The following is a 25,027-nucleotide window of genomic DNA, read 5'->3' on the forward strand; positions in this document are numbered from 1 at the left end:
TCATGCTGGTACCATTTATAGGAAGAATATCATTAGCGGACTACCTAATAATAATCTCATTATACATCGAATTCATCATGTCATTCTTCTTGAAATTAATACCACAACCAATAATCAATTTCTTATCATCGATAATAAATTACACCACAAACTTGGATGACTCCACTAGAGAACAAAAATTAAGATTGGCACCAACAATCCATGAAATGTGTGCTCAATTCGATATCAACATAGAAGATCATTTGGTAAGAACCGAGGATGATTATATCCTTACTTTACATAGAATACCACCAAAGACAAACATAACAGGTAGTGGTACAGGTAAAATCGTATACTTACATCATGGTCTTCTAATGTGCTCTGACATTTGGTGTTGTCAGTTAGACAAAAATAAAAACTTACCGTTTGTTTTACATAACCTAGGCTACGACGTTTGGATGGGTAACAATCGTGGTAATAAGTATTCCACAGCGCATCTTTATGAAATGCCTAAATCCAAGAAATTCTGGGATTTCTCCATTGATGAATTCGCATTCTTTGATATCCCCAACTCGATCGATTTCATTTTAAACCATTGTCAACGTGATAAATTAATTTGTATCGGATTCTCTCAAGGATCTGCCCAAATGTTTGCCTCTTTCTCTATTAACGAATATTTGAATTCAAAAGTCTCACAATTCATTGCCATTGCACCAGCTATGACCCCCAAGGGATTACATAATAGAATCGTGGATACATTTGCTAAATCGAGCCCAGCTTTAATGTATCTATTCTTTGGGAGGAATATCCTATTACCCAGTGCGACAACAATTTGGCAAAAGACATTACATCCAAAGATTTTCAATTTATGTATAGATATAGGTAACAGAATTTTGTTTAATTGGACTTCGAAAAATATTAGTGAACAACAAAAATTAATTTGTTATTCGAAATTATATTCCACTACAAGTGTTAAATCTGTAGTTCATTGGTTCCAAATTTTAAAATCTCAAAAATTTCAAATGTTTGAAGCTTCTGATAATATGTTTAATTCCATTACAAGGCCTTATCAAATTTCAAGATTCCCCACAAGAACAAATATTAAGATTCCAATCTTATTAATTTATGGTGGTATGGATTCATTAGTGGATATTAAAGTAATGAAAAAAAATCTACCACAAACGGGGGTGTTTGATATTAAAGTGGAAAATCATGAACATTTAGATTTGATTTGGGGTGAAGATACTGATACTCTGGTTATTTCCAAAATTATCAAATTTATTGATTTCTTTGATGGTGTTTCAAGAAGAAATTCGTTATTACAAAAAACTTTAAATAAGAGGATCATGTCAACTAAGAATTATAACACTAGCGGCATCAGTACGAATGAAGAACAGCATCATCCTTATGTAATGGATCTTGAAGATAATACACCTATAATCCCATATTCAAATGAAACCTTAATAATTAATGATAATGTTAGTCAAAAAGATGAAAGTGTGATGCTTGAGAATCAATTCGCATCTACATCTTCCATTGGTAACACCCCTTCTATGTTAAGGCATGTTAAGACAAGATCGAAAACAAAATTGAATTCAGATAAACCGGTCATAACGAGTACAATGAGAAATTATATTAATAATACTAGATCAATTATTAACGAATTAGATAAGAAGTCCCTTGCTGAAAATAAAAATAATAACATCAGTAATAATAATGATAACCACGAATATTCAATTGGGTTGTCTCCGACAGCATCATCTTATAACGGCGAAGACGATATCGTAGGTAAGAATGACCAAGGCATATATGTTGAAGAGCTGGAAGCTTCACCATCGAATGTTAAAGCTACCCTTGATAATGAATTTGCATTGAATAATGATACATGTACAGACGACGAAGATGAAGACGACGATGACGGAGATGAATCTAATTCGATTGATCGAATTAACTCCAATGAAAAATTAAAAAACAAAATACAACAAAGGAAATTAAGTAAATACTTATCCAACGAAGTCCAGGCTAATACATAATAATAATATATAATACATAATAATAATAATAAATTAAATATAGCTAGGCAACATATATATTTTCAAAAGCCCATTATTGGTAATTCTTTTCAAGAAAACGTTTTGTCTTTATTCTTCTTCTTTTTGTATGTAAAATTTCGACTTACTTTCACCTTCTCGCTCTTTTTTATTTTCTTTGCAAATTTGGAAGATTAAAGAAATTAACAAAAAACATTGAAAGAAACGAAGAGCTGAGAGAACAATACGTCAACGATACCAAAGAAAAGCATCCAAATAATAACCAAAGGTATAAAACAGAATTTTTATCTGTCTATTTTGAAATTATAATAGTCGATAATTCCAAATACTCAGCAGGTTCCTCCTCTATCTGTATATATATAATTATGGGCCATCCTACTAATAATAATCATAATACTGCTACTAGTCGAAGCAATAATAGCAAAGGTTTAAGAAGACGATTGAAAAATAACTCGAGTAGTAGTAGCAACAGGGGAGTACGAACAACAAATAGTAACCAACCAAAGAGCATGGCATTACAACAATCTAGATATTCAGCAGAATCAACTGTGAATTCTTCTTCTTCTTCTTCTTCTTCTTCGCAACAGCAACTGCAACAACGTCAACATTCAAGATACCACAATGATTCCACGAACAACTCACGATATAATAACGTAGATGATAATAATAACAGATATAAAAGATTTCCAAATAAAAGGGTACATCCAGAGGATGAACGTGAGACTGGACACCAACAACAACATTCGAATCCCAACTTTATTAGAAATCTACCAAGAGGTCCGAAAAGGAGACAGCCACTACCAGTATCAAAACAACAGCAACTCCCTCATTCATTGCCTAGTGGACCTGCTGCTTCATCCCGTTATGACCCAAATTCTAAACCAAAACAAATGGGAACGGCAAGAACTCGATTACCACCAAGACCTTCTTTCACTAAAACTTTAGGACCTTCAGCTGTGTCACCAAACTCTATACCAGTACCTTCGACAACATCAAGAGATCATAAAAAAAAATTATACCGCCTCCACCGCCACCAACTTCTTTTTCTTACACAAACAAGGACATCATCAATATATGAACAAATTAGTCAAGTTGGTGAAGGAACATACGGTAAAGTATTCAAATCCAAAAATAAAAACACAAAACAATTGGTTGCATTGAAAAAATTAAGATTAAATTCTGAAAAGGATGGATTCCCCATCACTTCCATAAGAGAAATAAAATTATTACAATCCTTTAATCATGAAAATATTGCAGTTTTACGTGAAATAATGGTTGAATCTATCTCTTCATCTTCTGCAAATTCATCACCGTCAATGTCATCATCATCATCCTCAAATTCAGGACAATCAAATCTACTGAATGGATCCTCCAATATAGGGATAATAAATTCAATATATATGATCTTTCAATACGCTGATAATGACTTAACCGGTCTGTTAAATGACAAAAATTTACAAATTAAACCATCTCAATGTAAACATCTCCTTAAACAATTACTACATGGTGTTCAATATTTACATGATTCATTCATATTACATAGAGATATTAAAGGTTCTAATATCTTAGTAGATAATTTAGGTAATTTGAAAATTACCGATTTTGGTCTAGCAAGGAAAATTCTTCCTCATTCACCTTCAGACAAAAAAGATATAATTAATGATTATACTAATCGTGTCATCACTTTGTGGTATCGACCTCCTGAATTATTAATGGGCACAACAAATTATTCCACAGAAGTAGATATGTGGGGTTGTGGTTGCATACTAATTGAATTATTTAATAAAGTGGCAATTTTCCAAGGTATGAATGAAATTGAACAATTAGTGTCAATTTTTAAAATATTAGGATCACCCACTTTGGAAAATTTCCCCAATTTCTTCTCAATGCCATGGTTCTTTATGATTATCCCATTGTTGAATGAAAAATATAACGATTGCTTTGAAGAGAAATTTAAAAACATTTTGCCCAGTGAAGAATGTCTTAAATTGGTGAGAGGTTTGCTCTTGTATGATCAATCGAAAAGATTGTCTGCTCATGAAGCATTACAGAGTCAATATTTTATAGAAGATCCAAAACCTGAACCATTGATATTAAAAGGATATGGTGGTTCTCATGAATATGAGATGAAATTAGCAAGAAGATTACAAAAACGTGAAGAAATGAAAAAACATTCAAAATCGTAAAAGAAAAAAAACAATAGAAAAACGAAACGAAACGAAATGGAAAGAAATATTCATCTTTTTCATTTTTATGTAAGATCATCCACAACTGCATCAGTAATATATATATATATATATATTAAATAATCGATAAAGAACCTCATCTAAATGTAAAGAGAAATACGTTTTTTAGTCCACTTTCAGCTACATGTTCCCTTTTCCTTGTCCGTTCCCTTGCTCTCAGTAGAATATATCTATGAAACGTCGTTTTGTAACTAGATCGAGATATCGATTTCTTTGAAATCAATTTATTCATGAAGAAGGAAGCTCAAAATAACCAACTCACCTGCCTTCCCCAAGCATCTCTTTCTCAAAATATCTATTACTTGCAATAAACCAACTGGAATGAATCTTACCAATTTGACCAACGATATTTTTATTACATTGTGAAGACATTATATTTAATTCTTCAGTAGTTTTCTCCAAATTTTGATTTAAAAGCTTTAATTGTTGTGCCAGATGTGCATATTGTCTTTGCTTTGTTGGGTTCATGCTTGTATATATCTGGACTTGGTAGGTTTTAGGAACCAATCGTGATCTAGAACTATAGTTCCTAATGACATGGTATGATGAATTGGTCAACACAACTATTTAAGGTCGATAGAGAAATTAATTCGGTTCGCGTGCGTACCTTTTATTTGTATACGCTATGTAGAATAGTTCAGCAACGGATCTATTGATGAACAGCACTGAAGACAAGTAAAAGTGAGGTTTTTATCATTGTAATCTGTCTGGATGGAACCCTATTCCAACTTAAATAGTGTCATAAAACCATATATATAATCGAATTAGTATTAACGTTATAAATGTATGTGCTTTTTTAGATGATATTATATACAAGTCTTAGTTTCTTTTCCCAAAAATTCAAAAGAATTTAGGATTCTGTCTCATTGATATTTTAGTCCATTTAGGAACTTTGTGAATACCCTTCCTATATCCTTTCACTTTCTTATCGAAAACAGTATATTTATCCTTACTTGACATTTGAAATTCCTTTGGGAAGAATGAAGATTTATTTAATAACCGAAGAGATGCCATTCTTGGTTTAAACATTTGTTTCTTGGGCATACTAATCGCTTTTTTATACTCAATTCCTTTATCTTCACATCTCATGACGTGAAGTCCAGTAGTGATCTGTTTGATCACTTCATCAACATGCTTTAACCTGTTTCTTTGACGATATTTTTGATGTGATGATAATCTCCATGGGATTTTCCATAATAAACCACCTAAACTGGGACTTGTTGACTTAAATGCTCCAAACATAACCACTATATCAGACCTGTCTCTATTGACTACCGTCTTGCTATTGTCGTTCCCAGAACGTAAGCGGAAGTTGAAGTAGTCCTTTTATCTTTAAAAGAGTAACATTATTGAAATTACATGTAACGCGATATAAAATCTTCGATATTAGGGAAGGGGAAAAGCAAGTTTATCAAACACTTAGGGAGGGACAATAACAACTAAACAAAGATACTAAAGGGATACTCGTTGAAGTATAAGTACTATGGAAGCTATTATGCCAGAAGAACCAAAAACAAGTATATCAAATCATAACTCAAAAGTTCCAATATGGGCGCTTTCTGCTACTGATGAAAGAACAGCAAGGAAGAATTTGAAAGCATTCACTTATCAACAATGTCATGAATATGTCAAGGCAATGGCTGATTGCGCTAAATTAAACGGGATTAAAGTATTTCCTAATTGTGATCCAGAAAAGGCTAAAATGAAAAATTGTCTCTTATTTTATCAAAATGATTCTAAATATTTAGATGACGAAAGAGATAAACTTATTCTGGAAAGAATTAATAAACTAGAAGAACAATTCAAACAGGGTAAGAAATAAATGCCATCATTATCATTGTATTTTGTATATATATAACATGCTGGTCTATGTAAATATTTTAAATAAATAAAATCTAATCTATTCGATAATACGAAAGAGAAAAAAATGGAAATAAACAAAATCTAATATCAAAGTTCAAACTTCTCTATGCTGTAAACTACGTACATATCTAGAATAAATCCAATAATTCTTGCGTATTCGATTGTGATCTGGAATTAGAATCCACAGAAGGTCGAAGATTTAATTCATTTATCCCTTGTGAAATTCCAATGTCATCCTTGAAAGATTTAGGCTTTCCTGTTGTTGTACCAAAATTAAATAGATCGTCCAGATCGTCCAATGCACTATATTTCTTATTAGTACGAACAGAAGTCAAATTATCTCCATCGAGTTCATCTTCATCTTCTTCATCATCATCACCAAAATCTAGCAATACCTCTTCATTGGCTTTACTAGCTAATTCGTTCTTTGCAAGATCCTGTAATTCATTGATTTCTTTACCCTTAACAACGTTTTCGTAAGACACATCTCTTGTCCTCCTATTAGCTTGTGGCTTGAAATAAATAGAACTTATGGTACCTAATTCTAATAACAATTTTTCTAATAAATCAGGTGAGAATTGATCAATGGTAGTTTCTAAATGTGGTGGTATGATCTTACAAAGTTCTTCAACTAACTCTTCAGAATCATCCATAGACAAACATCTCCAATACATTATAGCCATATCTCTCACATCTAATTCAGTAGTTTCCTTTGTGGCTTTCTCCAGAACAGATTGTAACGTACTTCCAGGTAATTTAGAATGTAACCTTACCACAGTGATTAAAATTGAAGTTTGTGTCAATGATTCTTCCTGATTGAAAAGCTCTAAAAAGATATTGACTTTCGCTTTTAAACTTGGGAAATTCTCTGGATACTGACCTAACAACCATACATAATTACATTTAGCCACATCTGTTCTCAAATATTCATCTGGTGATTCCCATGCATTTAATATGGAGCAAATTTGACTTGCCATATCTGTATTCTCAGGAAGATGTCTTAATATATTGCACATGGCGATACAACAATCATCTTTGATGGAATTTTGATCTCTATCAATTAATTCAATTAAAATATCCAAGACTTTTTGTAAAAACTTTTCACCTGAAAATTTAATGCCTAATTGAGATAAACCTTGAATGGCACGAGAGACAAATTCTGGTTCAAATTCCATAGAATATTCTTTCAATTCTGTCAATAGTAAAGAACATTGTTTTAAGTTACCTTTATCCACTAGTCTAATCAAGATGTCAATTTTCTCTAATTTAACATAAAGTGGATCATTGAATTTAATATAAAAGATTCTTAATTCTTTGGATAAAATTTCTGGGTATTTTTCTAGGATAATTCTAATATTCTTCAACGCAACATATTGCATTTCGGGTGGACTAGACATCAGTGATACTAATGCAGATGATAATTTCTTCATAATCAAACTGTTTGGATTAAAATCTGTCTGAGGTAAGTTTTTAATAACGACTTTTATTGTCGCCAACACAACAGCAGGATTAACATGTTGTAAATGAGCAGTAACTCTATCGATAATATCTTGTGCTTCCAATCCATCTCTTGCAGAATATTCCGACAATGCACCCAATATCGTAATCCTCGCCCATTCAGTACATTCATTCAAAACAGCCAAGAATTGTTTCACATGTAATTGAATCAAAGATTTCAAATCCACAATACTTGGATCCATATCATTAATTTCAGCCAAACTTGCCGTAGCGTTCGCGACAACCATTGGATTTTCATCATCTAAACTAGACTTCAAATCTTCCAACACACCTAACTCAATACAAAGTTCTTTATTCAATTGGAACAATTTAGCTACGCAAATGACCGCAGTTTTCCTCACATATGGGTTGTCATCTTGTAAAGTACGACGTAATGGGATTTCGATATATTCCAAAATTTTCTCCACCCTAATCATAGACATGGTCCTTATTGCCATACAACGAATCAAAGGATTTGGATCCTGCGCATCAGTGACAAATGTATTCACGGCAAGAATACATAATTCTGGGTGAGTTTCTGCGTAATTCATGACGTAAAGGTATACTAATTTCTTCTGTTCTATGTCATTTGTTGCCATATTTTTCAAAACGTCAGGGAATAATGTGGATACATCTTTGCCTACTGTCATTTGTTGGATTGTCTTTTTGATGGCATCTTTACGAGTTTGAGGATATTGCGATACTAAGCCCGTTCTCAGTTCTGCCAATTCACCTTTATCGGAAATCTTTGGGGCAATTCTGATGGAATTCTTAAGGAATTTTTTGATTCTTTTGTCTAATGGCGGCATCGAATTATTTTTTGTTCTGCTGTCATATGTTGTTCTGTAAGATGAATTCAAAAGAATGCGATCTCTGAAGGTAATGTGTGAAAGTTAAGAAGGGTATAGGAAGATCGCTGACTGGCAAATATAGTAAGACAAATAAAATATAATTGAGTATCTCGTTTACTGCTTTCTCCCGTCCAGATGTCTGTATGTGTGCTGCTTACACCTTTGAACATGCTATGTCTGTTTGTTAATTGACAATGAATCAAACACATATTCTATATGCGTGCGTAAATTACATATTTTGAAACCTGGAAAAGGACCTATCCTGTTCCCGTGTTTTTCCTGAAATGTCTTAAAATTTGCTCTAATAGACCTAAAATTGTTTTCTTATTCTATACCCTAAATGTATGATTCTTTACACTTACTGATGCAATATAAAGATGACCAGCGTAATGATACAATCGGAACCTAAAAAAGTTCCTGTACTTGGTACAGTACAGATGTGTTTATTCTATTTCTCCTTTAACGCAAAAGACTACTCTATAGGACCTGTATATATACATGACCAACTGAAAAAAAAATAGTTTAAGAAAAATATAATTTGTCATGATTCCTCTTAAAAAAAATTATTTACAATGTAAGGTCACTTTCTTTTATATATCATCAACATGGCCAATGAATTTCATAGCTTTCTCACCGCCATGTGCCAAGTCGGGATTGTCTAACACATCTGCGACGCAGTTCCACGGTTCTCTTAGGCCTCCCCATTTAAGAACATCATTTTTGAATTTTTCTCCTCCGCTTCTACTATACGGATCTTTTTCAAACAATTTTTTCCAAACTTTAGAAGCGATAGCCCTATCAAATAAGTAGCAATAATATGTTGCACCATATCCAAATAAATGACCGAATTTAGCACACCAATTACTTTCATCATCTACCAAGACTTCCAACTCCTTTTCAAGCTCATGATATATCTTTACAACATCAACGCTATCAATATTTTGAACAATATTCTTATCATATAGTCTTTGGTCAAGCATTGCCATTTTAGCTTGTGAAAATGTTTCGCAATCTTTTAAGAAACGAGCCTTTTCCAAATAACGATTTAATAAAGTGGCAGGTACTCTATCTCCAGTCTTGTAATGGTGGCCGATTCTTTTTAGGACTCTTGTATCTCGAGCAAAATGTTCCATCAAGACACTTGGTAATTCAACAAAATCTGTCGAACATCTAGTGCCGCTGACATTTTGTAAACGTGTCCTACCTAACATGGAATGTATTGCGTGGCCCATTTCATGGAATAGCGTTTCAATTTCATTCAAAGCTAATAGGCATATTGTTTCCCCTGAATTTAGACATCTAGTATTAAAATTGCATAATAAGGAAATAATCGGTAATTGAAATTTCGTTCCATCAACATTAGTACCAAGTTGAATGGTGGAAAAATCATCTTCGTGAGGGTATATTTGTCTTGAACAACATATTGTAAAATGGGCTGCATTATTGGTTTTACCTTGACGTCTAAATAAGTCACAATAGATTATGCCAATCAACCCTTCCTTTTCAGAAACTACATTCAATCTTCGAACATCAGATGACCATGTCTCTCCTTTGCCAGCTACAGCAGGTTCAAATCGTATACCATAGATACTCTCAAATATGTCTGATAATCCTTGTATAACATTTCCTAAGGGATAATATACATCCAAAGCATAATCATCCAATAGCAAATGTTTTTGCTTATTGCGATGTATTGCCGTATAGTATTCGCGATCCCAGGGACGTACTGCAGTTAGAATTTCATCGACATCATCACTTGGTTTTTCTCCCTTCTCATTATGTATAAGGTCCGATATAAATTTGAGTTCTTTGGCTGCTTTAGGCTTTAGAAAGTCCATTAATGACTTTAAAAATTCATCAACATCTTTGGGATTTTTGGCCATTTTGCCATCAATAGCATAAGCCGCGTAACATTCTCTGCCCATTGTATGAGCTAGGAAGGCTCTAATTTTAACCAAATTTGTTAATCGTTCAATTTGTTGCTTAGAACAATCATGCATTGCAACCCATATTTTTTTCCTAATTTCAGGATCCGTACATGCTTTTAATATTAGAAAGGGAAGATGACCATATGTTGGGATCTTGTAATATTTACCTGTTATATCCTTGCCCAGTTGGCATGCCACATCGAATTCTATCCCAGCATTGTCTAGTTCAGAGCGCTTTACTTTGATATGATTTCTTGCCAATTGGTTTATATTATTAATATATTCTTGACCTATCACACTAATATCTTGTGACAATGTTATAAATTGGTCTTTCTTTCCAGAATCCATATAGATACCTGATTTGATGAAATCCTGTAGTAAAATATACCCTACTTTTTTTTCCTCCTCTGATAATTTAGATAGAACTTGTTCATCTTGTAAAGTCTCATTCAATAATTCACATAACTCTCTATCTGTGTTTAAAACATTCATAAACTCGAATAACTTCTCATGACAGTCTTGCGCAGCTTCAATAAAGCCTTCCTCCGGATGAGCTGATCGTATGAATTCACAAAGATCAATGACTCTACATAATGTATCACTCAACCGATCTAGCTCGATGACGAAGTTAACTTTACCGTCCAACGATCGGTCACTCTTCAAGTTATCAATGATTTTTTTTGCTTTAGCTAGCGACACATCACTAAATTCACGTAAACCACTAGGTGTAGTTAAGTAAGGGTTTGCAAATAACCCTGTAGTCTTGGTGGCAGGATTTGGCACCAATTGTGATAGGATTTTTCCTGTGTATGTATTGTTTGGATTATTTATTGAGACCCAATATTGTGAATCGTCAAATACTCTTTTCAGCGGAGGATCTTGTTGTTTGGTCCATAGGTTTCTTCTTACTGAACTGCGATAAAACTTGGTTGGCAGAACTTGATTCCGAAAGATTCTCAGATATCGTAATTGTTTTAATTCAGTTCTGGTTACCATCATGGTACTATGGAAGATGCTGGGATATGCTGTTAGATGATGGTGCTTGTCGGTACTTGAGTTCTGTGTTCGGAGTTCCTTTTATTGACTTCTCGATAAATATTGTTCTTTGTGTTAGATAGAAATATATAAATTATGAATTGAGGGAATTCGTCACCTTTGCATGGGCTGACACATGTTTAGTAAAAATAATTATAAAACCAATTTACATGATGGATAAATATTGATTAGTTACATAAATACACTGGAAGATTATATTCTGTCATATTTGCATTATTTTTGAAGTTGTTGATTATATACTCTCAAAATCTCGCCACATAAATATAGGGATCCACAAATAACAACAGGCCTCTTATTTGATTTATAATTGTACGCTACATCAACTAAGACCTGTTTGATGCTGGGCTGAACTTCCACGTTTTTCGTATAGTTTTTCTCTATAAAATCAGATAATTCTGTTGGGTCTATCGGTTTGATCCATGGCATACCCTCTACGGAGCCAAATCGAGTGATGACGACGTGATCTTTAGACCTTAGAATTGGATCAAGCAATGGAGACAGCTTCTTACCGTTAGTCACAGCCATTATAAAAGTTAATTCATCGTCACCAAATGTTTTCCTAAGATATTTTGCCAATTCAACAGCAGCACTCCCATTGTGAGCTCCATCAAGTAGTAGCGGCACAGTGACATCTTGGTCCCCATTTTTATAATGGTATTTGATTGTTTGTAATCTTCCCGGCCATCTGACTGAAAATATACCATCTTGTAATTCATTTTTTGAAACATTGATTTTGTTGATTTTTTGTAAGTGATCCAGTATCGATATCGCCACTCTCAAGTTGAAGATTTGGTATTCCCCATTTAACGGCAGATTTTTCCAATTCAAAAGTCCCCATGATTTGGTCTCTATTTTATTTGAGTCAACGGAACCGTTGGTAATCATCAAATTACAATTCATTGCATCACATCTTTTCTTAACGACTTCAAGAACACTAGGATCGTTAGATCCATCTACTACTGCAAACTTGCTCCCTTCTGTAATGATTCCAGCTTTTTCCTTAGCAATCTCAGGAAGAGAATTGCCCAAGAAACTTTCATGATCTAAACCAATCTTTGTAATACCACATGCATATTTCGATGAGCCCGGTACTACGTTAGTTGCATCAAGTCTGCCACCTAATCCGACCTCCAAAATGCAAAACTTACAGTTAGCTTGATGAAAATATTTCAAGGCTGTACATGTCAATAATTCAAATTCGGAACAATCCAAACTAAATTGGTCATTGATACTTTTCAAATCAGTCCTAATCTTGTTAAATTCTAAATCAGACACAGGTACATTGTTCACAGTAATTGAGTCAGTGATTTTAATTAAGTGTGGTGATGTAAATTTTCCTACTTTGTAAACTTGATTGTAGCCAAGTATCGATGATAGATAAGAACACACTGATCCCTTGCCATTGGTACCAGCTATATGAAGGACTTTTAAACTAGTATGTGGATTACCAATATGATCTAATAACTTGGCAATTCTTGTGAGACCTAATTCTATACTCATTTGGAAAACAGCGACCTTAACCTTAATGCAATTGAATGCATATCAGTAGAAGAAAGCGGTAAAAGCAAAAGGTAGTTTCGTCTTTCATCTCCAGCCTTTTTTGAATTTGGATGTTGGCTTACTATCCTGATGTCAAGTAGTTTTTCCTTAGGGCGACTCAGAAAAGAACGTGAGTGAAAAATAGGTCAAAATTACAAAAGTCTCAAATAAGAAGAGATAAGATATACCTTTCTCTTTAAGCATATTTTAAATGAAAAAAGATCTAAGCCAATTGGCAATTATGAGAATTGCATATAAAGTTACTTAAATTACAATATTGAACTACCATAAAGTTCGAAGGACGTTTTAGGCTAGTTTTTAGAATATATCAATAAAAGATTCACCTATCAAAGCATGGACTGGTCTGATAGTATGTCGTAATATAGGATCAAGCTTTAAGAAAGTGTATGTATACTTCCCATACAAGAAAAACCTTGTCTAATTCTTAATCTTCCCAAGATTTTCTTGCCAGACAGCTGCATCAACTTCAAATGAATCTTCCAAAACTTGGACTTTTTCTCTCAACACTTGTGACCATTGATCCATCAAATATTGATATTCTTCTTCATCCTCTACGGTGGCTACTTGTTGAAGGAAAATGTTATCTGTCTCTTCTGGAGATGTCCCATCTTCTGCAGCACACTTCAATGTAAATTCAATGATTTCCAAACTTAATAGATTGTTTTGTAAATTTATTGATTCTATCATCCATTGGGTAAATTTAACGAAATGGTTGTATGTGATGTCCATATTAAGAATGGTCTCGCTAGATAATGTTAAATCAGAGTTCAATGTTTTGGATAGTATTTCCTTTTGTAGTGATTCAGTGAAGAAGTATTTTAATAGATCAAGCGTCTCTAAGAACTTGATGGAAAATGATCCAAAGAAGACTACTATAAAAGAAAGATCATCATGTGCCGAAGTATATTCCTTAATGTTGATATTCTGTAAGGATTCATTGTAAAATCTTAACTTTTTGACAAATTTGATCAAGGTAGTTCTTTCAAATCTCAAAGTAGAAACCCTGCGCATGTGACCAATAAACTTATTCAAAAGTTGAATGTTATGAGTAACATATTCAACATATAACTCTATAATGGATGTGAGAGATGTGATGATTTCATCTGTAACTCGTAAAGATTCGACTTTACGTTTGGTCTGTTGTTTCTTGCTCGCAGTCATAGAGTTCAATCTGACAGATACCTGCAATTGAATAATTCAGATCTTATATTTTAGTGCTGTGATTCACACAATGGAATAGACGCTACTGGTTTTGATTTCAAGATATTCTATCTGTAGTCTGATCTGACATGTCCATAATCCAGTTGAAAAATTTCAACCTTAAAACTTTACTGTTTACGAACGCGACTTTTTTTACGCGACGAGTACGCACAAGAAAACTTGAGCACAATGAAAAAAAAAAGTCGATACTTCGAAACATACATCTTATAATACATCTAAATACATCTATTTTGCGTTGAGATCTTTGGTTATGAGAAGCGAGCAAATTCCACGGATTGTTTTCCCTTGGAAGTTATCTTGTGTATGTAATATTAATAAGCAGGTATTTTTTTTCCACTAAGAAGCATTCTCGGACATCTAAACCTTAATTAACTTTTAAGTTTACTATATGTTATTATGAAAAGATTAGTTGTTATAATGTATATTGGATTTTATAAGAGTACAGGTACATATATTTAAAATTAAATGATGCATAGAAATTGCAACAAAATTACCAGTCATCGTCATCATCGTCTTCGCCTGCATCTTCTTCTCCTGATTCATTTCTCATCTTGTTGGCTCTAGCTGCTAGCGCTGATGCTAGACCTTCACTAAAGTTGGCTGCAGCAGGTTGCGCTTGTGTAGTAGCTTGTTCTTGTACAGTTTGTTGAACCTGTTGTGTAACAGTAGTAGTGGTATTTGGAACTGTAATTGGGGTTGAAGTAGATGAAGTTATTTTTGCTTCTGTCATGTATGCTGTTGGAACCCAACCTGTCTTAGAACCATCTAATGTCTTGGCTAATGACCATCCATTTTGTTCTTGTCTCGTTATATAAACGACTTCGCCTTTCTTTAGCGGTAATTCTGATGGCGCACCAGAGCCAGGGAAGTCATAAGCTGCTTCAAATTTAGGTTCGGATGATGCTTGGGGAGGAGGAGGCGGTGGTGGAGGAGGGACAACTGCAGACTTTGCTTGAGCAACAGGTTGACGTTGCTGCTGTGGTTGTTGCTGTTGTACAGGTGGTTGCGGTTTCGGTTTAGGTTTGGGTCTCGAGTGCACTTGTGGTCTAGCTGATGGTTTTATCCCTACAGGTGAGGGTGCTTGGTTTTTCGACGAGCCATTTGGATGGTATGCAGCTTGGGCGGCTGTAGCAGCAAGTGATGGCTGTTGGGAACCAGGAGGTGGTGGAGCAGGTTTTTTACTTCTAGATCTTGCCACTGGAGGTTTCATTCCGGATGGCGCTTGGGGTGTGCTTTTTATACTTTGTCTCTTATACGTAGCTGTTGTTGAAGAACCAGATCCGCTACCCTTTCCTCTAGGTTTCTTCTTCGATCTCGAGCCGGCTGGATGACCACGACGAACATATATAGTACTTGACTTGTAAAGATCACCATACTTTGGTGCTGTGTCACTGATCGTTGCTCTAACAGGATGTAGTTTACCTGGTTTTTTCTGGTACTGAATCATTGGACCAACATTAATTTGGACTTTACTATTCAATTTCTTGATTTGAGTTATCAATTCAGTTTTGAAGTAGGTATTAATGAATGGATCTGGTAAGGTAGAATTACTTAGGACAACCCCAACCCAATCATCTTGTAGCGTAGACAGGCTGAATTGCTTTATACTATTGACATTTATACTGTAATCTTGTGTATATTTCATAGCATTCTGAATCATCGTTTGACCAACAATATAAAACGTTGTTGGAGTCAAAATGAAAGTCTTTTTTAATCGTTGTGCAGACCTACCAAATTTAGAATGAAGCATTTCACCATGGATAGAAAATATAACCTTTTCCTTGATACCAGCTTGTCTTTTAATATATGAACCTTTCGATTTAGATTGATTACATGCCAGGTAATCACCCATGAATGCTCTGTATCCGAGTAATGACATAGATCTTCTTTCCTTTCTATCACCCAGTATTTTAGTACCATAATCACGAAGTTGTACGTATTTATTCCCGCTTTTCCTTTCTCTAATTGTTCTTTGAATTTTAATAGCGGCATCGATTCTTCTTTGCAAGAATCTCCTCCATGCACGTTGGATCCTTGCTGCCATATTATGCCAATATTTATCTCTCATATTCTCTAGAGCAAATAATGTTTCAGGAGTTTTGATAAAGACACTTGTTGTACCTAATTGATATTCTGTAGCTGGAATGGAAGCATCCGCCAAAATATACTTAATGGCATCCAATGTTTCACCTTGCCATGTATAATCACCTGCATATGAACAGTGCGGTGACAAAAGATAGAATCTTTCTACGAATTTGTCAAACACTTGTCTATAAGCAAAACCTGCTCTTCTAATTCTAACATTTTCTTGTAAACCCAAATATTTCACTTGATGTAAAACTTGATGATCATCATAATCATTTGGTGATTTCGTTTCATTTGGTTTGATTGTTCTAATATATGATGGTTGTGCCTTTGACAGTGTTTCAACTAATTCATTGGCACTTTTGATGATCTTATCACCTGCAGTAGGAGGTCTTCTCTTAGATTCTTTATCGACTTCCATAGGGAAGATAGTCGATAAGAATGTATTTGTTGTAGTGCCCATTAATTCAACTAAATCCTTTTGTAGTTGGTCCTTATTTTTATCTGTAATCCCGTTAACATCGTATGTCACATCACCAGCATAATGCTTAATGACGAACTTATTGGACCTTAGTTCGAAATGCGGATTTGTACTAAATAGATTTAGACGTTGACTGAAAGCTTGATCTGCTGCATTTGAATCAGCATGTGCGGTAGCAACAGAATCATTCATAGCAGCGAAAATTCCTGGTGGTCTTCTTGCTTCAATTAAATCACAAACAACTTTATTATCGAAATACTTGATTGGTGTCCATTGAATCTTTTCCCTTTCGTATGTTTCTTGTTCAGATTTCAAAGTCAATTGGATGAAAATTTGTTGTAATTTTTCATTGACATAATTAATACACAGTTGTTCAAAAGAATTATGTTCGAAAATTTCAAACCCATAAATATCCAAAATACCAATAGATTTGTCAGCTCCGGAATAAGCTTGCAGTGATTTATTTACTCTTCCAACAATCCAATCAAATAAATTACTATATATGGCTTTAGCCAGTGCATCCCTTACAGCGGTTGCCTGGACAATATTTAATGGAACGTGATAAACGGAACCTCTTCTCATACCATGACTGGTTTCCATGATTCTTTCAACTAAAGCTTTGATTAATACAGCAGCGTCGACTTGTAAAAGGTATGCAACAAAATCGGTAACTGATGTGTCTCTAACTTGAGCATTACCTTCTTCATTTTCTATGAAAGAAATGTTACCTATCCACAATATAGCAGCTAGCATTCTGAATATTTGGTCTTGTTCTTCTTGTGCCAAACCTATGGTTTGCATGGCTTTCAAAGTCTCTTGGTAATCTTTTAAGTCATCGATAGTATCTACGGAAGTACATCCAGATGCGGATGTATAAATATATTGTTCAGGTTTTTGAACACCAAAAGTTTGTCTATAAGTATCTGAGGCACCCTTCGTAAATTGGTAGAAAATATGGAAATTTCTCTCATTTTTAATCTGGCCAACAACTCTTTGCTTTTCTAATAGATAATTGGTAATGTTACCGGCACAAGGTTCAAATTGAGAATTAAATTTAATTTCTAAATATTTCCCGTGTCTCGAAGAATTATTATTTCTTAATGTCTTAGCACAACCAAAAGATTCCAATAATGGATTTGTTGCTAAAACCATATCTTTAATCTTCCCAATAGATTCCGAATGTGACGTGGATGCAGAGGCAATATATTGCATGATTCTCTTGGCAGCTTCCGTTTTACCAGCCCCTGATTCACCTGAAATAATAACACATTGACTCTCGTTATATGATTTTAAATTATAATACATAGATTCTGCAATTGCGAAAACATGGGGTGGAACTTCTAATCTATTTTTCCCTTTATAGGAATCTAAAATGGCATCAGTATATATACCTAAATCACGGAATGGATTCACACTAATTAAGACATGGCCAATATACGTATATATGGTGGCATTCATGAATCTTTTCTTTAAATTCTCATTGATTGATTCATCTGAAATTTTGGATAATAAAGTTAAATCTGAAACCCCGACTTCCTTTTTCTTTGTTGCATCAAAGGTAGCCTTCTTGATCTTGGCACTTCTTTTAACAGGCTCTGCTGCCGTCTTGTTACGAACACCTCTCCTAATAAGACCCATTATAAGATGTCTTTTCGTTTACTGTCGAGCTATATGTAATTTGGGTTTCCAACTGTTTTCAATAGTTCGTAGTTAAATAGGAGTTTTACATTACACAGTACGTTTTGAAGTACGTATAAACGAAATTCTATTATTATTCCTTAAATTTCAGATTCGGGCGATTTCTTCAAATTTTACAGTTCGAATTTCCAAGCCTTCATTATAGCAGGAAAGAGTTAGGGTAACACTTTGAAACAACAGCGGGAGTTGAATGAAAAAGGTCCACTACTTACATGCTTCGTTCTTCGTAGAAATACTTAACGGTGCCTCGAAAACTTCTGTTACCATTATTGCTAGAATGTTTTATCAAATTAAGTTGGTTTATAAGAAATCTAAAAAAAGAAAAAAAAATTATTTATGGATAGACGTTATTATTATACTATACAAGTTGTTGCCGTGCAGCTCCGGATCTGTTCAGAAATTAATGCTTACCGCCTGTACGTTCACGACGCAATCTAGTCTGTTCAACTTCTACCTTCGGATCATAGTTTATAAATTCATCTAGCCCCTTACCAGATGGTACCATGGGTAAAACAGGAACTTTCTTCTCAATTTCTACCTCCAGGAGGATTGGGCCCTTATATGATATGAATTCTTTCAATGCTGAATCCAATTCATTTTGCTTCTTAACTCTGATACCTTTCAACCCCATAGCATCAGCTAATTTCATGAAATCTGGATTCAGTTGATGAGTATGAGAATAACGATGTTCGTAAAATAATGATTGCCATTGTGTAACCATACCTTGTTCTCCATTATTTAAAATTAAAACTTTAACAGCGGTACCGGCTTGAACAGCGGAACTTAATTCGGTTAATGACATGTTGAATGAAGCATCACCATCGATATCAATGACTAAAGCTTCCGGTTTAGCTACTTGGGCACCAATTGCAGCAGGTAGCCCATAACCCATGGTACCTAACCCACCGGAAGTAATGAATGATCTTGGATTTTTCCATGTCCAATATTGAGCAGTCCACATTTGATGTTGACCAACACCAGTAGTGACGATAACAGGTTTACCAGTTGAATTTGCTAATTTTGACAATTTAGTAATAACAGTTTGAGGTTTTAGCTTGGACTCTGGTGTTTCCCTCATGTAATCATATGGGAATTCCTTCTTCCATTGTTTTATAGTATTCAACCATTCTGATCTTGCTCTAACAGGGAAAATCATTGACAACATTTTTTCAATATTCGCAGCAGCATCGCCTTCTACAGCAACTTGAGCTTCTACGACTTTATTAATATTCTTTGGACTAATTTCAAAATGAATAATACCACCGTTACCTTCCAAAGCAGCACGACGAGCCTCTGGAGCAAATTTAGAAATATTCCCAGTAACTCGATCGTCAAATCTTGTACCAACAGCAATAATTAAATCAGAATTTTGTACAGCTAAATTAGCAGTAGCACAACCATGCATACCTAACATATCTAAAGACAATGGATCTTCTTGATCAAATGCACCTAAACCTTGAATGGTTGTAGTAACTGGAATCTTCGCACGTTGACTTAAATCTTTCAAGATCCGTGGACCTTCCATATTATTTAAGATACCAGCACCGACATATAACACAGGTTTCTTCGCAATATTAATCAAATCGGCGGCCTTCTTGATATTTTCTAAAATAAATTCATCATGAGCCAATTTAGTCAATTGAGATAAAGCACCTGAAGGTAAAGTAGTCTTCACTGGGATTGGATTTCTCAAAATTGCAGCCGTAACATCCTTAGGCAAATCCACCAAAACAGGCCCAGGTCTCCGACTCATTGCTATTTCAAAAGCCTCATTAATTCTACGAGGCATTTCCTCCACAGACCTAACCATGACGTTCCACTTTGTACAAGATCTAGAAATACCCAACACATCAGCTTCCTGGAATGCATCCGTCCCAATGGCAGAAGTAGGTACTTGTCCCGTGAAGACGACCATGGGAACCCCATCAGCTAAAGCATCCGCCATGGGAGTAATGACATTCGTCGCAGCAGGTCCTGAAGTCACTAGGACGACTCCAGGTTTACCTGATGCTCTTGCGTACCCTTCAGCCATGTGGCCTGCACCTTGTTCATTCTTCGGTAGAACAAAATTAAAAGCGGATGAATCATGGATGGCGTCGTATACTGGGAGGATGGCGCCCCCAGGATATCCGAAGACTGTGTCTACGTTGTTTCTTAAAATCATTTCGTGGAATATTTGGCCACCAGTGAGACCAATTAGGGAGTTATCCATTGCTGGATCTTGACGTAGTTTATGGGATAGTTTTGTTGCAGGTGCAGGTTCTACATTAAAACTTGGAGCAGGTGTAGATCTTGAAGGTACTGAGGCAACTGGGGCTCTCGCTGTGGCTGATGAATTGCAGTCATTCTTAAGAAAAGGTGATGAGGTGCTGTAGTGATTGAATCTTAGATATTGATAATGAGTGTATGGTTTTGTTAGACGTGAAAGATACCGCCTTGGGACAGCATTTTTTATCGTAGCTTGCCTAATCATTGTATGTATACTTATATCGTCGGATCTCTTTTATTACTAGTTAATAGAAGAAGATAATTTGAACTGTTCACTCTGTTTGAGATATTCCGAATTCTCTTAATAATAGATTCAAGCAAACGATTGACAATTCAAGTTCTTGGTAGTATAAAGAGATCTCTGACGAAGCTGTGACTGAAAAGATCTGGAAAACAAGGATATTATAAAGAATGGTTGTTGTTGTATTTCTTTCCATTAGACCATGGTGAATCTTGCAGTGAGATCTTGCACCTATTACTGTTAATCTGGTATATTAGGGCTCACCGACATGAGTTGTTTTCGTATGGATCATTCTCAGTAACAAAAAACAGTGGATGCTTATTATTATTACTATTCCTATTTTTTCTGTGCGATGCGCTGTGGTGTGGCGTCGGACATTAACATGCGCCGGCGTAGCTCCGGAGTCTCTTTCAAGTCTCTTTGGGTGGCAGCGGTAACGGTAAGAATAAGAGTCGTAGAGTCGTACAGAGGGTAACGATTTTCTTTCCATTCTTTTACTGGGCGGCTATTTCTGCATATATAATATGCCAAAGTAAACCACTGGAAACATGGCCAGTATATTTTACTTAGTATACCTGATAGGCGTCATGGCTATGAATTGACTATGAAGGCAAAGTTTAAACATAAGTAACTTAATACCACTTTTATTTCACTTATATCTTCTCTATAATATCGGATACTTCCATGGTACTGTACGGTTTATAATATGTATTGTATACAAAGTTTTCTTTCTATAGGCCAGTACTTTCTTAATTAACTCTCTCGTACGCATTTAAATTGCTCTTCTTTATTTCAACGACCGTAGCCACGATTTTCCCCGTATCAAGGTTCAATATTGGAGGATGTTTCAAATTACGTAAAGCACTACCAATAACGCCCGAATGACAAGTTATCGATACGAAACGTTGTTCGTCTGTTAATCTCGAGAACAATTCAGTTAATCCACCATGAATCCTAATATCCATTTCTTCTTTGGTTTCCCTATGGTCTGGTAACCAAAGAGTATCCTCTTCAGGATAATCTTGACCATATTTCCACTTTATTACATGACCAGATTTTAATTCATAATTTTGGTACTCATCAACAGCAATAGAATGGGTCACTCGTTTATCACAAGTATGTTCACCTAAAGTCTCTCTAATATTTTCCAAGATGTGAATCTTGACCTTTTCCTTCACATTACGGCCACCATCACCGCCATCTTGATGATTATGAGCGACCTCATTGAAAATACATGTCCATGATTCAATGAAAGTCTCTAAACAACGTCTCATAGGAGAACTGAAAAACACATGAGGTAAAATTCCTAAATCCTTGAAGATAGGCAATAAAACCTCCTCTCCAATGGTTTGAACTTGCCTCACCCCAAGAGGAGTCAACTTGGAGTCTAACCATTCACCAAACTCATCACCATTCAAGAATGACCAGTATTCATCCCATCGGGCCATACCGTACCTATCAATCGCAGCGTTATGGTACCCTTGACCATGTCTCGCTAGGATTACTAATTTATATGATGTTGTCGGGGTATCGTTTGGGATGGAGTTGTATAATTGTTGCCATGATTTAAAATTGTTTGTTAGTTTCAAGTGATCTTCTTTGGATGAGTCAATGGGTGTTTTGATAGATTCATGGGTTGGGTATGCATGAAAATATCCCGGTAATGATTTAAATGGCATAATAATATATGTGGTTTGTGTAGCTTGGTTCTTGCAGCTTGGTTATGTCATTTTTACAAATACAGTGTTTTTTGAAGTTCAAGTTTATAAAAAGTTCGTTTTTAGTCGATGAATCTTTGATAAACTCGGATCTTTTCATCTCCGAGGAGAGAGGTCAAATAGTGTCTAATTTTAAGTAGATGTTTTATAGGTATAATCTGGAAAATGTAAAGGGGAAGATATATAATGTAGATATTGATTGATATATTTATCATCCTTCATAGAAATAACAATTCTTTTTTTTGTTTGGATATTCTGACTTTTAAAATTATATATTTCTATATTTTATCTCAAATATGAACAATGGAATATAAATAAAACTTTTGTTATTTTTTTTTTCTAATTTGAACTTATTTCAGTTAAGGATATAAAAAATATAATAAATATATAATGAATGGATAATGAAGGCGTAATAAGGGTGTAATAAAAAACAAGTATGAAATGGTATGAAAAATGCAAACTTTGTATAAAAAAATAGAGAGGTAAAATCTCCCTACTTTTTTTAATCAAAAATTCACTCTATTATTTGGTTCGCCCTTCCTTGCATTGTCATAAAGTTCTTTAAATTCTTGTTGTGATAAATTACTCACATCAACCATATGAGGAACATCTTGTGAAATGAAATTATTTTCCCGATTTATAACTTTCCCATTAGAATCCATAGTGACTTTTTCATTATTCTTCAAAATTTTCCCATCTTTTGGTACATAATATTCTTTTGAATATGCATAACTGGTGTTTGAAGATCCAATATTGGAATGATTTGTTCCGTACATCCCTATATCGTCTACATGCTTCTTTCTGTTATATACTGAAAATGCGTCCCAAAATCCCATTGTTTGCAATCGTATGTGTATTCGTATATGTATTATGGGTTGTTTAAACTAACCTCGTTACTTACTACTTTTCTTTTATTTTGCTACTTTTATGATTTTTGAGAAAAGATAAAATAATTGTATATTTTTTGGTAGAGAAATAAGGATGTTTTGGTTATTTTATTATATAAATTTGCAGTCTGTGAGTATGTGGTGTAGATAAGGAAGTTGGAGAGTCATGGTTACAAGATTCCAGCTGATGTAGTGATTTGTTGGGGTAAACACGTTACCGTAAACCATGATGGATTGTATGGTATTGTGTAGTGTTATAATCTCTCCCGTGGTTGTTCCCTGATAGCCGCCAAAGGAATATAAAGGAGATGGGGCAAACTCTGTAAGCAAACGCCCGCTGACATACTAAAATTAAGGGGAGTTTGCCTACATTTTAGTTTGGGGATCCACCACTACAAGCATGATTACGTATTCCTCTAATTTAAGAGACTCCGACGCTCCCCTACAAAAATGAACGAGTCGCCGCAGGTGTAGCGCCATTTCTTATTTCCTTTTCTCATCACTTCTTGATGACGCTCCCCTTTTTCTTTACAGGTATAAACCCCGCCACTCAGTCATTGCGTTCTAGAGCAAACAACACATGAGGAAAACCTTCGATACCTCTCCATTCGATCATTGTCATTAATATATCATTCCCTTCCAAGCCGGTCAATTTTGAGCCTTGTCTTCGGTTGATTCTTCATTCACTGCCCATGGTAGTATAGTAAAGATAAACTCTACTTTACTCGATTTTTTATTTTATTATGTTTACAAACAGAGAGCACTTTGTTGACCATTACTTTGAAACAATATTTCTCGAGAGCAAGTACTATCAATATTTTAAACATCCATCATGGTACTTTTTTTGTCTAGAGTTACAATTTACGATAAAAAATACAGGAGGGATGCAATCGCGAACGTCACACGATTTGAAGATTTGGTTCCTCAGTCTATTAACTCTTCCTAACTAATCCATTTATAACTCATGAATATGCAAAGATAGTTATCAAGTTAACACTCTCGTCTTGCGTTCTCATCGTTTAATAAATGCTCGGTTTTCAATGACCAAAGCTTAAATGGGATAGCTTTAACTTTATCGATCTTTTTGTTGGAAATAAGCCATAACTATCCTTTGGATCAGTTAAATTGGGAGAAATATGTGTTGCAATGTTACTAACACTTTTTCAAGGTATAACCAGTCGTCCTCTTTTAGCATTTGCCAAAGAGTACTATACATAACGTATATATATATCTATATATCTCTTATATATTTTATTTTCTCGATGATATCTCATCGTGAAAATTTTCCTTTCTCTTGTCGCCTCGGCATATCTACCGTACATTACGACAATATTGTGTGTCTGTAAATCAATGTCCTTTTAGCAAATCGACATATATGTACCATATATTCCAATACA

At 34.7% G+C, this 25,027-nt stretch overlaps 13 protein-coding genes across 13 annotated transcripts; 3 read left to right on the forward strand and 10 right to left on the reverse strand.

The window, feature by feature from the left end:
• Positions 1-2: 2 nt before the first annotated feature.
• TGL1 (sterol esterase) lies at positions 3-2,012 on the forward strand (the record flags this gene model as incomplete). Its single annotated transcript, XM_003670206.1, has 1 exon — positions 3-2,012. The coding sequence occupies one exon, from the start codon at positions 3-5 to the stop codon at positions 2,010-2,012; it is 2,010 nt and encodes a 669-aa protein (XP_003670254.1).
• Positions 2,013-2,395: 383 nt separating this feature from the next.
• On the forward strand, positions 2,396-4,216 carry CTK1 (cyclin-dependent serine/threonine protein kinase CTK1; the record flags this gene model as incomplete). Its single annotated transcript, XM_003670207.1, has 1 exon — positions 2,396-4,216. One exon carries the CDS (start codon positions 2,396-2,398, stop codon positions 4,214-4,216), a length of 1,821 nt encoding a protein of 606 aa, XP_003670255.1.
• A 318-nt stretch (positions 4,217-4,534) lies between these two features.
• On the reverse strand, positions 4,535-4,744 carry HSK3 (Hsk3p; the record flags this gene model as incomplete). Its single annotated transcript, XM_003670208.1, has 1 exon — positions 4,535-4,744. One exon carries the CDS (start codon positions 4,742-4,744, stop codon positions 4,535-4,537), a length of 210 nt encoding a protein of 69 aa, XP_003670256.1.
• A 372-nt stretch (positions 4,745-5,116) lies between these two features.
• On the reverse strand, positions 5,117-5,518 carry MRPL31 (mitochondrial 54S ribosomal mL60 domain-containing protein; the record flags this gene model as incomplete). The annotated part of the gene is made up of 1 exon (XM_003670209.1): positions 5,117-5,518. One exon carries the CDS (start codon positions 5,516-5,518, stop codon positions 5,117-5,119), a length of 402 nt encoding a protein of 133 aa, XP_003670257.1.
• A 241-nt stretch (positions 5,519-5,759) lies between these two features.
• Positions 5,760-6,098, forward strand: CMC1 (Cmc1p; the record flags this gene model as incomplete). The annotated part of the gene is made up of 1 exon (XM_003670210.1): positions 5,760-6,098. One exon carries the CDS (start codon positions 5,760-5,762, stop codon positions 6,096-6,098), a length of 339 nt encoding a protein of 112 aa, XP_003670258.1.
• Positions 6,099-6,267: 169 nt separating this feature from the next.
• On the reverse strand, positions 6,268-8,445 carry APL2 (Apl2p; the record flags this gene model as incomplete). The annotated part of the gene is made up of 1 exon (XM_003670211.1): positions 6,268-8,445. One exon carries the CDS (start codon positions 8,443-8,445, stop codon positions 6,268-6,270), a length of 2,178 nt encoding a protein of 725 aa, XP_003670259.1.
• A 632-nt stretch (positions 8,446-9,077) lies between these two features.
• Positions 9,078-11,414, reverse strand: OCT1 (metalloendopeptidase; the record flags this gene model as incomplete). Its single annotated transcript, XM_003670212.1, has 1 exon — positions 9,078-11,414. The coding sequence occupies one exon, from the start codon at positions 11,412-11,414 to the stop codon at positions 9,078-9,080; it is 2,337 nt and encodes a 778-aa protein (XP_003670260.1).
• Positions 11,415-11,684: 270 nt separating this feature from the next.
• Positions 11,685-12,971, reverse strand: RMA1 (putative tetrahydrofolate synthase; the record flags this gene model as incomplete). Its single annotated transcript, XM_003670213.1, has 1 exon — positions 11,685-12,971. The coding sequence occupies one exon, from the start codon at positions 12,969-12,971 to the stop codon at positions 11,685-11,687; it is 1,287 nt and encodes a 428-aa protein (XP_003670261.1).
• Positions 12,972-13,448: 477 nt separating this feature from the next.
• On the reverse strand, positions 13,449-14,192 carry SHE2 (She2p; the record flags this gene model as incomplete). Its single annotated transcript, XM_003670214.1, has 1 exon — positions 13,449-14,192. One exon carries the CDS (start codon positions 14,190-14,192, stop codon positions 13,449-13,451), a length of 744 nt encoding a protein of 247 aa, XP_003670262.1.
• A 550-nt stretch (positions 14,193-14,742) lies between these two features.
• Positions 14,743-18,456, reverse strand: NDAI0E02040 (myosin family protein; the record flags this gene model as incomplete). The annotated part of the gene is made up of 1 exon (XM_003670215.1): positions 14,743-18,456. The coding sequence occupies one exon, from the start codon at positions 18,454-18,456 to the stop codon at positions 14,743-14,745; it is 3,714 nt and encodes a 1,237-aa protein (XP_003670263.1).
• Positions 18,457-18,916: 460 nt separating this feature from the next.
• On the reverse strand, positions 18,917-20,989 carry NDAI0E02050 (uncharacterized protein; the record flags this gene model as incomplete). The annotated part of the gene is made up of 1 exon (XM_003670216.1): positions 18,917-20,989. One exon carries the CDS (start codon positions 20,987-20,989, stop codon positions 18,917-18,919), a length of 2,073 nt encoding a protein of 690 aa, XP_003670264.1.
• Positions 20,990-21,774: 785 nt separating this feature from the next.
• PMU1 (putative phosphomutase) lies at positions 21,775-22,704 on the reverse strand (the record flags this gene model as incomplete). The annotated part of the gene is made up of 1 exon (XM_003670217.1): positions 21,775-22,704. The coding sequence occupies one exon, from the start codon at positions 22,702-22,704 to the stop codon at positions 21,775-21,777; it is 930 nt and encodes a 309-aa protein (XP_003670265.1).
• A 545-nt stretch (positions 22,705-23,249) lies between these two features.
• On the reverse strand, positions 23,250-23,579 carry SPG4 (Spg4p; the record flags this gene model as incomplete). The annotated part of the gene is made up of 1 exon (XM_003670218.1): positions 23,250-23,579. One exon carries the CDS (start codon positions 23,577-23,579, stop codon positions 23,250-23,252), a length of 330 nt encoding a protein of 109 aa, XP_003670266.1.
• Positions 23,580-25,027: the final 1,448 nt, after the last annotated feature.

This window comes from Naumovozyma dairenensis, chromosome 5 (assembly GCF_000227115.2).
Source record: "Naumovozyma dairenensis CBS 421 chromosome 5, complete genome".
NCBI lineage: Eukaryota > Fungi > Ascomycota > Saccharomycetes > Saccharomycetales > Saccharomycetaceae > Naumovozyma > Naumovozyma dairenensis.